Raw genomic sequence first — 17,106 nt, forward strand, 5'->3', positions numbered from 1 at the left:
TACCATGTTATACCGGCATTCCTTACAACAGCTCATAAAACAATTAACGCTCCTATCGATAAAAGTAGCGAGCAAAAACAAAACAATCGTAAAATAGTAGCCAAATACTCTAGCATAAATATTACGAGGTTTACATCTTTGTTATTACCTTTAATTCACAAACACTAGAGCGAGTTTACTAAACAGTGGTTACGTATAACAAATACCACGAACTAGCTTACAACGGTTCACTTCTGGAATTGTAGTCACTCAGTCCACCATGATGGCAACACTTAAATCTTTAATAGTCTGTATTCTAATTATTTGCTTCTCAACGAGTATTGTAAGTTGTTTTCTATATCTTTATTAAAGCTAGAAATACTCTGTAAATTCACTGTTGGTTGACCATATTGCTTCACCGCTGTCTCGTCTGAAGAAAAGATTTAGGCCATAATCAAAGGGGTGGGAGGAGGTACCAAACTTGTTTAAATAATTGTTTGGATCAATTTAAAAATAACCAACTAGGCATAATTATTTTGATTTTAACAAAAATATCATTGTAGGGTAAGTGGGTGAACATTAACAAAATGAATTTTATTGTAAGTTTTGGTGGTGCATATTTTTTTAAATTTCCTATCCGAGATTCATTTGCAATAAAATGAAATATTTCATTTACATATGTGATAGGGACATAACCATTTTCACTAATTTCAGAGATATTAGCAATTCAAAATTTTTGTCGCCACCAAAACTCTTGTCGGTTGCTCCGGAATTGAATATTGTTGGAATACATATATGTAAAAACAAACACAATTAAATTAATTAACCGACTTCAAAAAAGGAGGAGGTTCGCAATTCGACTGTACGTTTTTTTAGTTTTTGTATGTATGTTACGCGATAACTCCGGTATTTGTGAACCGATTTTCATGATTCTTTTTTGTTGGAAAGAGGTACCCTCTTTCCAACAAAAAAGAATCATGTGGCTCCATAGTGGCCCCATTTAATTTTGAAGAAATTCATCCACCTCTAAGGATGGCTGTAGATTGAAGATGAAAACTTATTTTTATAAATAGCGCCTAAATTTTATTATAAGCAGCAATTAATTTAATGGTTGATTTTGCTATTCTCCAATTCAAGGCGTTTTTCTCTCAATATACTTTGAGAAGTGAGAACCGATTTTTATTATATTTTAGTGGCGAACTAACCCAATAACCGATGTCAATAAAACATGGTAATTATATGTAATTCCACATACTTTTGAGGTCGCTTTTTTTAGTACTGTATAAGTTTTGTTTAGAGACTTCGGTGTTGTCTTTGAACTTAATAAAAATTTATTTGCACCTTTAAAACGACGCACAGTTGAAACTTTCTTTTGCAATTAAGGAATGAGTTCATTGTTCCTTTAATTGCCAGTTGATGAACTACACGACGATATCTCTATCAATGTTTCCTAAAGATAAATTGTAGAAACCCAATTGTTTACCACGAGGACATACGGTGGGTTTGTACAGATATTGACGCTTGATGCTAGATAGGCCACGGAATTCTAATTTAGAGATATTATTACTGTTTCTCCAAATAACTTGAAGAAAATTCATGTTACTAAGAAAATGCTTCAAATGCTAAACCACATACGTTAAACTTGGGCAATAGGAACTTATGAGAGTTTATGAAACAATTAATCCAAATATAAATACTCTGCACATAGTTTCAGACTCGCCATTAGCTCAGTACAGAAACAAAAAATATTCTACACCATGTCTCAATTAAATTCCTATTTACCAGTTGCAACCAGTTGAATATTTGCCACTAAACTTTTCGCGTGCACAAAGTTTGATCAAGTACCCAGTCTCCCACAATGGTAATTGCAATACTTTCAATGATTTTAGTTAGTGCTTCTAATAGTGAATGGCATACACGGAAATGTTTTTCTTAAAGGCGTACACATTTTACTAGAATATGGGTTCCCAAACTTTTTGGCTCTCTTAGGCAAGATAAAAGAATTTCAATGCCCAACACCACAAAAAATAATTGTAAACACGTATTTTTTATATTAACTAAACACAAAATCACGAAAACAAATATATATTTGTAGTGTAGTTAACATAGATAATTCAGGTTACTCGTTTCAAATGCGGTAACACCCTCTGGACGGCGTTGACGCTCCCAATTTCTTCGAGGTCCCTACCTCCCCCTAGGACTCTTCAGCGCCCACTGGGGGGCGATAGGGACCACTTTGGGAAATTATGTACTAGAACGACTATTTTATGCAATGAAACAGAACGTGGACACACCAGCAAAATTGAAAATAGGGACATTAAAATTAAGGCATACAAGAAAACGTAATATAATTTCTAGCGAAACTGCGAGAGCAGTTTCTTGGCGAGGTTACACTTAAAATCACAAAATTATAGTACCTAATACATTTATCAAACCTGTGTAGACTACTAAATTTACATGCTTTAAAGAAATTGATAAATTTAATATATTTTTTGAAAGTAATAATAATATATAGGAAATGAAACTATTTTTCCGGATTGAAATCCCGTATATTTGTTTTTTCAAACAAACCAAACGTTTCGGACCCTTTACAAGTCCCATGCTCATGGTTGACAGTCAACCGCGACCATGCATACGACCATTAAATACGCGATTTAAATCCGGAAATATAGTTTCATTTCCCATGTGTAACAATCGCGAAAACCTAAGAACTCGATTATAATAATATATTTATTTTTTTATAATAATTTATTTAATAAAAAAAACTACGACATTACAAGGTGCATGAACAAAAACGATAGTTATAGAAGAAGAGAATAATAGTACATTATGATACAAGTGTGCTAAGTTGGTCATTACACACGAGGCGTTATTACTCGCGCGAGCCGCAGGCGAGCGCGATAAGAAAGCCGAGAGTGTAATGATCAAAGCACACGTGTTTCATACGACGTTTTTCAACACATTTGCGAGGAAAATGAAACAAACTTGAGTAAAATGGAAATGAAAAATAGCTTTATTTGGCATTAATTATACAGATACACTGAATACTATATTAAGCTCACGTTAATGTAAATAATATTATTCTATTCTATACTATATCTATCAATAGCAATTAATTAAGAGTCTCCAAAGCCTATCAAAGTCATTGTATCTTGATTTTATCAAAAATGTAGTTATTTAAATTTAATTATTAAAACAATTGTTAAATGTACAATTTTCAAAATGGTAACGTGCAGTTTTGTTAGGCATTTGAACCGTCTGTGTGATATTATTTGTTACTATTTCATTATTGTCTTCTTGGGTAAAAGTCGGTGATACGGGTTCATTGTGTACAAATATGGATGAAAGTGGTGGTGGTTCATTTAAAGACTCAGAAATAGACAACCTAGGTAACAAATAACTTGTATCACGGGAGGTGGATGGCTGCGGTTCAGGACACATCTTCTTAACCTGGGGCTCCAGATTTATAGCGTGGGTTATTTGAGTACATATGAATTCGAAATTCGAACTGAATCTTCAACATAAGACTCAGCAACTGTGCTAGATCGCCAGCCACCATGACGCTTTAAAGTAAGCAAATCAGCTCCCGAGTCAGCTAGCAATGTAGCTGATGTTCTTCGGAAACTATGCCCAGTGTATAAATCCGGGTCGGGTAGATTTAAAAACTTGGCAATTTCTTTAGGCATTGCACCAAATTTATTAATGCCTATTGGCTGAGCCACGCATCTACCCTTCTGGTAGTTTTGAAAAAACCGATCGGATTTTGCCTTATCTGTCCTAAGCGCTTCGTACTTTTTTACTATGTCGTAAAATGGACCGTGAATGGCAAACGATCTCGGTACCTTATTTTTAGTGTTGTTAATTTTAATCAAAAGCATTTGGCCATGAGTTTCTACGTCTTTTGCCGTTACTTCGCTTAGTTCTTGGCGTCTACACGCGCCAGTGACACCAAATATCATTGCAACCTGTAAAGAAATTAAAAATATAGGTATTTTCGCAAATATAATACAAGGAAAAATGAAAACATAAAAAAATTAAGGTTTAATACGATCAACTGACCTTTGTTGCTAAATACTGATAATCGGGGGCTTCTTTTAAAAACTTTTCGACGTCAGTTGGCGAAAGTACCTTCGATTTTCTTGCAACATACCCATCAGAGCGTCTCTTTAAAAATGCCGTCAGATTTGAATAGTTTTTTATGTCTATGTTATTCTTGTTCTTTACTGTGGTCTTTAACATAGAATAAATGCACCAGAGCGAGCTGGGCTTAAACCTATTCGCCAGTTCATTAAAATAGGCAAGAAAAACATTTTCTGAAAACGAAGACGCTTTTTTGTTGGTTTTCCATTGTATAAAAGTTTCATATGCAGCCATGTATTTTTCTCTGGATTTCGAAGGTAATAAACTGTCACTTGCGTTTTGTGCCTCTGTGAGGATTTCGGGCGGTGTTAAATCCATCAAAATGTTTTCTTCCGTGCTTGAGCAGGACATTTTAAACACCTAGGTAATTATCTAACACACAGCGTATATAAATGTTTCGAACGTATCAATGGAAATTGGCGCGCAGAGTTATTTTTTCTGCGCCTGGCGCCGCGGCGCGGATATGCGCGCGCAGGTGCTTCGGCAATAATGAGACTTAGGTGAAATTCCTAAACAGCCAATGCGAAATAATATAAATATGTCCTTATTTCACTCAAATTCGTGTAAAATATTATCCAAAATAAGTAATTTTATTCAATTAAAGTTTTATAGGTGTATATTGTGTATGTTTTTCTATATTTATCACATCAAATAAGAAATATAAATTTATTAATAAAAATATTATTTGTAAGGTAAGACTACACAACCGTATTAAACAGAAATAAAAAAAAACTGTGACCCTGTTTGTTTGGGATTACTGTCATTGTAATTTGAATCTTATAATATGTAGGTTAGAGCTGTTTTTTTAATAGACCAAGTTAATTTCAAAGACATAACCCGGATAATTTAAGAATGCATAGTTTTAATACATAGGCCTTGTTGTGAGATACATCTTAATCCGGTTAAGCCTATACTTATTACACACACGTTTTGTAATATAATTACAAACGCGTGTTCAATAGCTAGGTTTATGAGCCTAAAAGCGATACAATAAGAAGCCCGTTACGAGCAAATGTGTTGAAAATGTCATTTATAAGTGATCCCCCCCGACTCCTAAACTAGGATATCCTGTATCTTAGGAGTTTGATTCTCCAAAAATCTATTTGTTATATAACAGTTTGTTCTTTAATCACAATAGTTATTTACTTTTGGACATACATATTTATTTTCAGAAGGAAATGGTGAAAGAATTTTTTTTTCTAATAAATTTCAATACACTAAACAGAGTTGTATGCTTATTGGTTCTTAACATTGACCTACAAACAAACTTTGTTGGTAAGTCAATGGCGCTTAAGCAATTCTCCGTAAATCCGAAACACTCCCAAATGTGTACATATATCGAAAAGTTTATATAATTTGTTAAAAAACAAGTCAATTTGTGCCTATTTCATAATTTTATAATAATAAGTTGTAATAAGTAATAATAAAGTGACAGGGGAAGTCTGTAATTACACGAGAGATGGTACAAGATTGTAGGTCAACATGGCCAAAATACATTATTGATGAACACCTTTTTTAATGGTTTTTATTTATGCACTGATATCTACTGCTTGGAGTTTTTGGTCAACCCAATACATTACATTAATAGGTATACTATGCCAGACTGTGTGACGAAAGCGTTAGGATGACTCGTAGGTAATCATATTAAAACTCTCCATGTCTGAGGAATCCAACATGTAGTGTCAATTTAATCCAATAAACTTCGATCCGAGGTACGATTTCAAATGTACTTAAGCTTGAATAAGAAGGTATTTTTCCTGGTGGTGGATTTCATTTTCGTATTAACTTGGGAGAATAAATCCGTGTCTAATAAAAGCGGAGCTTAGAACTTTTGGGTTCTACTTTAACGTGTATATAGGTAAGGTAAACCTGAGATAAAACATATTTCTGTCATTTACAGATTTGCAAAATTGTCCTCCCACACAAACTGAGGTACTTAGAGAACATGCTAAACTCCGAAGTGATTGCAAAAGCTGCCAAAATCCGCCAGCGAATAGAAAATAATCCTAATCTACAGGAAGCAGACAAAAGCTGGCCAGTGCTTTTAGCCAAGTATGGACAAGATGAGAAGAAAAACCAAGGCCCACCTTTATACTACGAGAGGCGAATGCCTAACTTTAAATAATTTGGTTAGTATATCTGCTCACGTCGTATCCAAGTTTCAAGTAGGTACTCGCAACACTTGGTACGTATTATGATAGTTTATAGTGTAAGTATGTAAGTACTTAGTAATAGATAGTCTTTATGTAAGAAATGTGTAATTAATAATATAATAAGAACTGTTAAATCTTAAAATTAGATTAAAACAAGCATAATTTACATGATTGTTTTATTTTTCAATCCTATTCTGCAATTCGAGATGATACAAATGTAATAACATTTATTATATATATATAAATAACATTAATTAAGGCGGTTTAAACCTGGTTGCTTTAAATTTCGGAATTCGCTTTGGAGAGATTTTTCACCGCATGTTTCTCACATTTATCTATCGGTGGTGCCAAATGAACGACTAATCGCCGGTTCAAACCCTAAGTAAAGCAAGAAAACCTGACGACCCAGGTCGTGTTCCGGCTTGACGCCTGGAATTGTTCAATTGGTATGCGGAAGATAATCCACCTGGGTGCAAGAGTCCATTGACTAATGCTAGGAGTGTTAATACACGCAAGCCCTCCGTCCCAGTTACCTGTTAGTGTAGTGTCGTAAACGACACAGTACAGTAAACTGTACGCTTGGTAGTAGCACTGTAAAGTTTTGCCCAGCTATCCTTACCTACCTGTTCTTTTAAAAATCTTATAATTAAGTCTAACAAGAAGAAACTGCTATATATCGGGTGTATTTATTCCTTTACGATTAAAATGCACCACGCAAACTTTCGAAGATTATATTCTAACCTCAAACTAGTCGGAATCCTCGTCCGCTGTTTTTCTTTATTGTATTAATTAGGTACTGAGAACCACTGATTACGTTTACGTACCTATACGTCAGTTTATATTTAACTTTAACAATCATTAGGTGGTTAATTTTTTCAGCAAACAAAGAGTCCTTCTTGATGGCTTTTTAATACTTAACAACACAATATAAAATTTAAAGATCGTTCAAATATTGTGAAGTTTGCTGTTGAGCAAACTAAAGAGACATCCTGCATAGAGTGTAGATATAGTTCATTGCTAGAAGAAACGTTACAAAATGTAGCGACACGAATGTTGAGGTAGATATTTGCATGTTAATCTGCACATATTATTTATTCGTGAATCTTTTTCTGGCCCGTACAAGAATTTCGTTTATTACAGCCACTCGTAGAGACAGCATATACCATTTATACCAACTTCGAACAAAGTAATCAATTTATTATAAATAAGTTAAGGTCGCATCGGTTTTAGGTATATTTAGGAGAAGAATGTGGAGAAATCCCTTTTATTTGGCGCATAGGTGTACGTCATGAAAGGTAGGTTTAGTCAAAATTTCATGTCTTTAACTTAGTGGCAATAGAGCTCCTTGTGAAAGAAATCATCCAGGGAAGTACTACCCTACCTATTACTGTCGCCAAGCAGAGCATCACTGCGTTCCAGTTTTGAAGGGTAAGAGGGTGTAGGTGAAATTACAGGCCCATGGGACTTGTCAACTTATGTCTCAGGGTGACGGGCGCGGTGGCAGCGCTCCTCAGATATATAGAATTTAAAGCTCAGAGTGGCAATGCAACTGATGTAGACCAGCGATCGCTTGACACCAGGCGCACGACTTGTTCGTCCCGTCACTTGGGATTAAAAAAAATAAAAAAGCTTCGGTTGTGGTTTTACGTTAGTCAGGACTTTTTTATGTAGTCTATCATGCAGATGATAGTAGTCGTACATGGCGAATTTTTAATATATCAAAATTCACCATATATGAGCCTTAAAACTACCGCGAAACAAACTCTTCATACTAAAGGTTATCGTCATACAGCATTTGGTTACGTATATGGATGATACATTTCATGGGAGTGATCCGTTTGGCTGTTTTAGTTTCTTTCTTCTTACGTAATGATATTTTAAATAAATATTGTAAATGATAAATGTGTACAAATGTCTACTTACTTACAAAGAGCAAACCCTACACTTTGTTACTCATTCTTCCCAGGAGAATCTGCCTTGCAAATGAGGAATAGTGTAATTTTGAAAGTGGGAAAAGAGTAATTCTTAAATATTTGATTTCACATGTTCAATAACGATCAAAGCCCCTAAATAAATAAAGATTTAAAAAAAGTGTAATTTGCGTACTGGGAAACAAAGATATCTTATATAATTGGATATAAATTGACGGTTACACAGAACAGACTTCCGCTGACGTGTCACGCTGCTAACTTGCTTACAACTGCTTGAACCTTCAGCTGACAACAGATTCTAATGCTATCAAATTAGCAACGATGCAAACGCGCTTTTATGAAAAGGGTTTTACAGGCGGTTGCATCGATACAGTCGCGCGTTTGAATCGGGATCATACCACTGCTGCGACCGCGTCGTGATTTATCGCGATTGTATAGCTGCTTAAGTCGTGCGTGTGTGTAAAGATAGACGCGCAGGCGAGCTCGACGCGCGTGTGTAACGGCTCTTAGTCAACTTCGCATCTCGGTCTGTGATATCTTCATCCCATTTACATCCCAAGGGGACCACGCGTGTATGGCGTTACAATAAAGCAGATTAAAAACGAGATGCGACATTTTTCGCTTGTTTTTTTTTTTCATCAAACCACCCATTAATCTGTGCGGATGCCAAAGATATTCTGGTCTCTGAACAAATTGGTTGAGGCGAATTACTGCCCATCATTACTACGGTACTGATGACACCTGATGGAGAATAGTCGCTTATACCACCAGAGAACTCTATCATTTATATTACCTTAAATCCATTCCGAAAAATGCTGCGAAAATCGTAAGTTCTTTTCAAAGTAAGAAGGTTTTTCACGTCCGACAAGCTCCTTAATCTTTATTAAGCTCGAGTTCTCTATTGTGTGTACCTAGTATTATCGTTAACGGTGGGGCGGATCTGCCCAATATCTGTGAATGTGCTCCGGACTTCTTGGATCTCGAGTTATGGGTAACAACTTGGGAGGCTATATACCTAGTATATTAAATACTTAGCCCCAGAAAACTGTTGACGAGTAACCCACGTTTCGGTATTTTAAAGGATACCTATATTTAAGGGAGTAGGAAGGTGAAAATTACTTATATAGTACATAGTGTTAGGTTTAACCTATATTTTTGAGGTAAGGTATTTAATGATTTTAGCAGTTAAACAAAGAAACAAGTTTTAATACACTTTTTAATTGGTTTAAAATATTTGGTAAAAATATTTAAATATCTCTAATTTTAGTCTTAGGAACCATCGTTCCACCATCATCACCATTGGTCCATCGGCCACACACTGAGTGAAGTGAGGTAAGTATATTAATTTTTTAACAAATTATGAGCTGATATGTTACCATCGAGTATGTTACAGACTTCACCATGTTGGCTACTTATACTCAAGTTTCAAAACATTATAATGGGTTTCGAAATTTTGCGATTAGGCCATTGACTTACAATTATAGTCAATGGATTAGGCGCACAAAAACGTTTTGTGTAGGTACTTTGGTAAGGTGAATGGCAAATTTTTCAAAACAAAACCCATTCAGATTATAACTAAATTACTCCAACAATTAACACTACGCTAACTTGAATTTTGTCGAATTTAGGGATGCCAATTAATTATTGCGGCAATTCATATTAAATTAAAAATTAAGAAAACAAGTTATCGTAAAAAAATAATTAATATATTTATTACAGTTAACAAAACTAAAAATTGTTGCAAGTTTCCCTTTTCAGCGATAAGAGCAATCTCTGGCAAAAAGTTGCAATTTTTAAGTTAGCATAGTGTTAATTGCTGGTGTCTTATTATTAGAGTAATTCTGACTTAAATCTTATGCAGAATCAATACAATGATGCAATTAAAATTCAATGGGGCTTTAAAAATTATAAATTCATCCTAAAAGCAATGCCAGAAAAGGTCATTTTGTGTCCCGTTAGACTTTCAGAATTTTTTATAGCAGAGAACCTTTGAAAAAATGTCTTGTAAAACCCTGTTTAGGTAGTAATCATATTTATCACACGGAATTGCATTAAACTGGTAAGGAAAAGCTGTGTGTGTTACATTTTAGACTTATATGGATTTGCGTGTGATGCACTTTCGTGGTATGGCATACTGGGATGCGGTCGCTCTCCATATGGTATTGGCAAAAAAAACCAACGCTATTTGACTTTTCACGGTGTACAGTATTTTATGCTGAGCCACGCACTCAGCACAAAATACTGAAAAGTATTTTATGCTGAGCCACGCACTCAGCACAAAATACTGAAACCAAAGATCAGTATAAAATTTGTTTTTTCGCCACAAATACGTTTTTATTTTTATTTATTTATTATCGTACCAAGTGACGGGAAGAACAAATCGTGCTCCTGGTGGTAAGCTGCACGCCTGTCCATAGCAATTGCAATGCCGCCCAAAACTTTAAATCGCAAAGATCTGATGGGCACTGCCGCTGCGCCCGGAGACATAAGTTGACAAGTCTCATGTGCCTGTAATTTTACCAGCATCCTTACCATTCAAAACCGGAACGCAGTACTGCTTGGCGGCAGAAATGGGTAAGGTGGCATTACTTCCCTCGACGAACTGTTTCACAAGGAGCTCTACTGCTACTAGAATATCAGTGTATTAACTTATGTTCTATGTACTTTTAATAAACGTTTTTTCTATTTAATAACATGGACATATTGTCCAGGGAAGTGCTGCCACCTTACCCATTTCTGCCGTTAAGCAGTAATGTGAGCATAAGGCTCAATTTATATTGCGGCGGAACTTCATTTGCGTTCATTATGCTTTGTACAATAACGTTCCAAAAATTCGCTCCCATTCCGTTCTGCCGCAATATAAATTGAGCCTTACTGTGTTCCGGTGTTGAAGCGTAAAGGCGCTAGTGAAATTACAGGCACATGGTAATTGTCAATGTTATATATATATATACACTATGGTTGGTAGATCTATGGATATAATTGACACTGTAAATGTCTTCTGCAAATAATAAAAATGCTTGGATTATGTTAATATTAGTTTATTTCATTGGCGACGAGGAGTAACCAAACAAAATGAATAAGGAACAATTCCAAGAATTTCTACAATTACAAAAAAATCAGCAACAACAGATTTCGGACATTTTGCAACAACTTGTGTTGCAGCAACGACCAGCAGTGGAGCTCCCCACGCCAGCAACACCTGGCACGGAACCTACCAGCTCGGCAAGCAGCAACAAGTACACAATTATTAAAAGTTTCAAATGCGACACTTTTAACCCTGCGACTGTATCGGTAGAAAAATTTTTAGATTTTTTCGAAGCCAAATGTGACATATGGGCCGTAAGTGATAATGACACAAGGAAAGAATTATTATTTTCATGTATGTCTCCTGAGATATTTCACGACCTAAAAATAGCACTCGTTCCTAACTTTGGAAACAGTTCCTACAATGACATTAAGTCTAAACTACTCGATTTACATCGAACTAAAGTTACGAGGTATAAAGCACTAACTGAATTTTGGAGTTGCGTACGAGACCACAACGAGACTATGGAACAGTATGCTAACAGGCTAAAGAAACTCGCCAGCGATTGTGGCTACAAGGACACAATGTTTCAACGTCAATTGCGCGATCGATTTGCTACCGGCTTAAATCACCCTCAACTAGAAGTGGACCTAAAACAGAAATGGCCAGACCTTCAAGAGACTTACGACGGAAAACTTGTAGAGGTTACTTTCGATCAATTCTTTGCAGTAGCTCAGTCCAGAGAGTTAGCAGAAGGTGATGCTGATAGTAGCATGCCCGCTACCGCTAATAAAGTAAAAGCAAGAACAAGTACAGGACGTCACTATAAACAATGTACGTTTCTACGCAAACTAAGTCCAAACCAGTGCCGTCGATGTGGTGCACAAGAGAGACATAGGCTAAACGTTTGCAAGGCAAAAGACCATACATGCGATGAATGCCACATACAAGGTCATTTTGAAAGTTGCTGTATAAAGTCTGGTAGGGCATATTTAGCGAGCACCGCGACAGAAAAGAAACAACCAACCAATTATAGTAACAAACTGCATAAAATTAAGTACAATGCACACAATGATGGAAGTTCATCACAGTCTTTTGACACGAGTTCGGATGAAAGTGATGATGTCTTCAAGGTTGAACGCAAGAGAAACAAGGACAGCAAGAGAATTGATGTAACCGTCAACGGTGTCAGTTGCACATTCGATTGGGACCCAGGATCCGTGTACTCCATTATTAGCACAAATTTCTGGAAGCGGATCGGAGAACCCTCTCTAACCAAGGCACCGAAGCTACGAGCTTATGGGAACCTTAAGCTCAAACCAAAAGGTCTCACCGACGTAACCGTTGAAATCATGGGAGAGCGGAAAATATTACCTGTTGTGGTTATGGAAGACGCCAATCCAATGCTTTTTGGCCTCCAGTGGAGCGAGATGTATAAAATGACATTCCCAGAGCCAGTCTATTCGGTTAAACCCATTCAACACACCACTACGCTTAAACAGGTACTTTCAACCTTTTCATCCCTTTTTGATAATAAACTAGGAAAAGTTAAAAATTATGAAGTCAACATTCATATAAAACCTGGGGCAGTACCTAAACATGTCCCTGCTCGACCAGTTAAGTTTTCCATGCGTAAGAACATAGAAATTGAACTTCAACGTTTAGTTGACGAAGGAATCGTGACTAAAGTTGATCCAAATGTCACGCCATTAGAATGGGCTACACCCACAGTGAATGTCGTAAAAACAAATGGCCAAATCCGAATTTGCGGTGATTTTCGTAGCACTATTAATCCTGTTATTGTCACTCATTCTCACCCAGTCCCACTCTTTGACCAGCTACGACAAAATCTGGCAAATGGAGCCAAATTTTCGAAAATAGATTTAAGGGATGCGTACTTGCAATTTGAAATAGCTCCAGAGTCGAAACAGTACCTGACAATCTCTACGCACAAAGGATATTATCAATACAATAGGATGCCATTTGGAATCTCAACAGCTCCTTCAATTTTCCAACATTACTTGGATGAACTTTTGGACGGTGTACCAAATGTCGCAGTGTATTTTGACGACATTGCCTTAACAGGGAAAAATGACATTGAACACCTCCAAACACTATCGACCGTGTTTAGCAAACTAGATAAGGCGGGCTTAAAAGTCAATTTAAAGAAATGTTCATTTTTCCAGACAGAGATTGAATACCTTGGGCACACAATTACTAAAGACGGAATTAGGCCGACGAAATCGAAAATTGATGCAATAATGAAAGCGACACCGCCCACTAACGCCCAAGAACTGCGGTCGTTCTTAGGTCTTATAAATTTTTACGAGAAATTTATTCCTCACCTACATAGTGTCTGCGCAGATCTGCATGCATTGACTGGTGGTCGCCGGAAGTGGCAATGGACCGTCAAAGAAAATACGAGTTTTAAGAACGCAAAAGATCTTATTAGTAAATCGAAACCGCTTGTTGCTTTTGACGAAAAGCGCCCATTGTATTTAGCCTGCGATGCCTCGGAAAAAGGTGTGGGTGCCGTCCTATATCATAAATCGGCAGACAAAATTCAACCTATCGTTTTTGCTTCAAGGAAACTAAGACCAGCGGAAACTAAATATTCAGTTATTGACCGAGAAGCTTTAGCAATATTTTTTGGAATCCAAAAGTTTGATCAATATTTACGTGGTACCAAATTCATACTTAGCACTGATCATAAGCCATTGATTCACGTTTTGGGACCACAACGTAACTTGCCGAAAATTGTCAATAACCGTCTAGTGCGTTGGGCTTTAATCATTGGAGGGTATGACTACGATATAGTTTTTACAAAAGGGCATCTAAATTTTATGGCTGATTTTCTTTCTAGGATGCCCAATCCAGAAGATAAACCGTCTAATGCAGAATTGACAGTACACAGAGTGGTAGCTCAGTTGCAGCATGAAAGAGTTTCGGATATTGCGTTAACAGAGGACAGTGTACGAGGCGCGACAAGGAAGGACCCTTTGCTTAAACAGGTATCAGAGTACATTAAGACCGGCTGGCGTGAAAATTTTTATTCAGATGACTTAAAGCCCTATGCTCGGAAGCGCACTGAGTTGTCCATTGAAAATAAGATATTAATGTGGCAAGGTCGAATAGTAATACCGAACACCCTGAGAAAGGCCACCTTGGAATATCTGCATACAGGACACCCAGGCATATCCGCAATGAGAGCGCTAGCACGTTTTTACGTATGGTGGCCGTCCATTGACGATGACATTGAGGAGTACATTAAACGTTGTCGCAAATGCCAAGAGAATCGGCCGAACAACGCTGAATTGCCTATATACTCGTGGTCCGTTCCTGACAACCCGTGGGAAAGGCTACACATTGATTTTGCAGGCCCGTTCGAGGGAAAATATTGGTTTGTCTTAGCAGATGCGTTTTCGAAATGGGTCGAAATTAAACCCATGAACCAGATAACCACTTCTAAACTGTGTGAAGAGTTAGATTCCATTTTCACCACCTTCGGCTTCCCTCAATTCTTGGTTTCTGACAATGGACCACAGTTTACTTCTCAGGAATTTCAAGACTATTGTAGAGACAAGGGTATTCTACACATAAAATCATCCCCGTACCATCCCCGGACTAACGGTTTGGCTGAACGTCTGGTTCGCACTTTCAAATCCAGGCTATCATCAAGTGCCAGTGACCATCTCACCTTGAAAAGACGACTAGAAAATTTCCTTTTTTCCTACCGCATAACACCTCATTCCACCACCGGTAAGAGCCCAGGACAACTTATGTTCGGACGTCAGCTGCATTGTATTTTGGATAACGCACGCCCTAACTCTAAAAAGGCCCTGCAGCATAGGCAGATACAGGCTAATATAAATTCAGAAAATTTAACACCATGTTTTAGATCGGGGGACAGCGTGTTTGTCCGAGCCCGGGATGGGTCACGATGGGAACCTGCTACCATATCCAGACGTACGCATAGATACTCGTACACCGTAGACACAGCCAATGGGGTAGAAAGGAGATATCATGCTGATCAAGTGCGTTCCCGCTTAGCCGACCATATCAGTCCAGTTTCTACTGATGGCTCTCAGGCCACACACGACCCGCATCATATAAACACCAGTGAGGTGGAACCCCTTGCAAGTTCGTCAGGAACGCAGAACTCAGCTACCACCCCAATGCGGCCATGCGCTGCTACTACGCATTCGCCACCTACCACGGCGTCCCTACAGCAAGCATCAAAGCGCCATGAGCGCACCATCAGGCGACCTCGGCGGCTTATCGAGGAGATGTTGTAAATTGTAGGGATGGACGAATGTTATATATATATATACACTATGGTTGGTAGATCTATGGATATAATTGACACTGTAAATGTCTTCTGCAAATAATAAAAATGCTTGGATTATGTTAATATTAGTTTATTTCAGTCAACACGTCTTAGGGTTTACGGGCACAGTGGCAGTTCCCCTCAGATTTTTATGATTTAAAGTAGAGCTTTAAGTGTCACTGCAACTGTTATGGACAGGCGTGTAGCTTACCCATCAGACGCACGACTTGTTCGTCCCGTCGTCACATTATATTATAAAAGCGAATTCGCTGCGTATCCTCTCGCGCGTACTTTGCATCCAGAAGAAGCGTTTACCGCACGAGCGTTTGAGGACGAATTCAGTCAGTATATACTCTGTAATCTGTGGTATTATACATGGAGTTACGAACGAAGCGGTCGAGTTGCGGCTAGCTTACCGTCTCTGCAAGCGACGAAAAGGAAGGGAAAGCAAAGTACATTCTACTTAGTACCTGCATCCAATTCTTTACGATAGAATGACACATAGTGTGTTTGTAAAATTGTATCGTTTTAAAATTCTATTAGCGTACTCAGAAGATTCCATATCCCATATAAATAAATAAATAACTCCCATATTGCCGGTTTATTTTTTCTATTTCACCATAAACACATTTTGTATCAAAATTTTGCCGCTCCATTTCCCTTGATACGTGCACTCGCTGGAAGTTCGCGCGAACCACGCGTGTTATGCGCGAGTCACGCGTGATATGCGCGAGTCACGCGTGATATGTGCGAGTCACGTGTGTTATGCGCAAGTCACGCGCGTTATGCGCGCGAATAGTCGACACTCTCATCGGGCATGTTGCACTCGATTTACACGCGAACTTTAACTCACGCGATGCTTATGGACGCGCGTAAGAATGCGCGCGAGACGATTCACGGCGAATTCGCTCCTTCTGGACAATGTCTTATGTCGCCTTAGTAGCGTATTCCACGCTTCACCGCGATCTTACCTACGTGCCACTTATAAGCCATGCGCGTCGTTCTGGAATGATCTTAAATGAAACCACATTAAATTTGTTTACCCCATTTTTTTTAGTAAGGATGACAAGTACCTACAATATATTGGAGTCCTGTTTTTTGTCATATATACCATACAAAACAAAGACATATTTTTTCGCAATCTTTAATTTCTCATACAAAAATGACGTATCAAAATGTGCGTTAAAAGCCGTCTCTAAATTCGCGACAAGAATGTAGAAAAGAGTGTGTAATAAAGTCTCAATATGTCTCACTTCAGAACATATCGGAGACTGTGTTTTGTATATGTCACAAAATAAATTTTACAACGGAGATAATGAAACAACTCATCGCGAATGTGGAGTGAGCTCAAATATAGCTGCTGTTGACTTTTATTTCGCATAATAAATAAAATTTCTTTTACTCTGCACATTTTACACTGCTCTCTACATTACTGTTTCTGTAAAAATACATACTAAAATAATGTATGACTTTGTTATCCTCTAAAATACGGCGTCTACCATAGAAGTGTGATCACTTACACAATTATGTACCAAAGTATGTAATTAA

At 37.5% G+C, this 17,106-nt stretch overlaps 1 protein-coding gene across 1 annotated transcript; it reads left to right on the forward strand.

Annotated features, from left to right (window-relative positions):
* The first annotated feature begins 11,187 nt into the window (after nucleotides 1-11,187).
* Nucleotides 11,188-15,607, forward strand: LOC113225417. The gene is made up of 2 exons (XM_026457727.1): nucleotides 11,188-12,733; nucleotides 15,130-15,607. The coding sequence occupies exons 1-2, from the start codon at nucleotides 11,279-11,281 to the stop codon at nucleotides 15,205-15,207; spliced, it is 1,533 nt and encodes a 510-aa protein (XP_026313512.1). The 5' UTR covers nucleotides 11,188-11,278; the 3' UTR covers nucleotides 15,208-15,607.
* Nucleotides 15,608-17,106: the final 1,499 nt, after the last annotated feature.

Source organism: Hyposmocoma kahamanoa, unplaced genomic scaffold (genome assembly GCF_003589595.1).
Source record: "Hyposmocoma kahamanoa isolate Upper Pololo Valley unplaced genomic scaffold, ASM358959v1 100021, whole genome shotgun sequence".
Taxonomy (NCBI): domain Eukaryota; kingdom Metazoa; phylum Arthropoda; class Insecta; order Lepidoptera; family Cosmopterigidae; genus Hyposmocoma; species Hyposmocoma kahamanoa.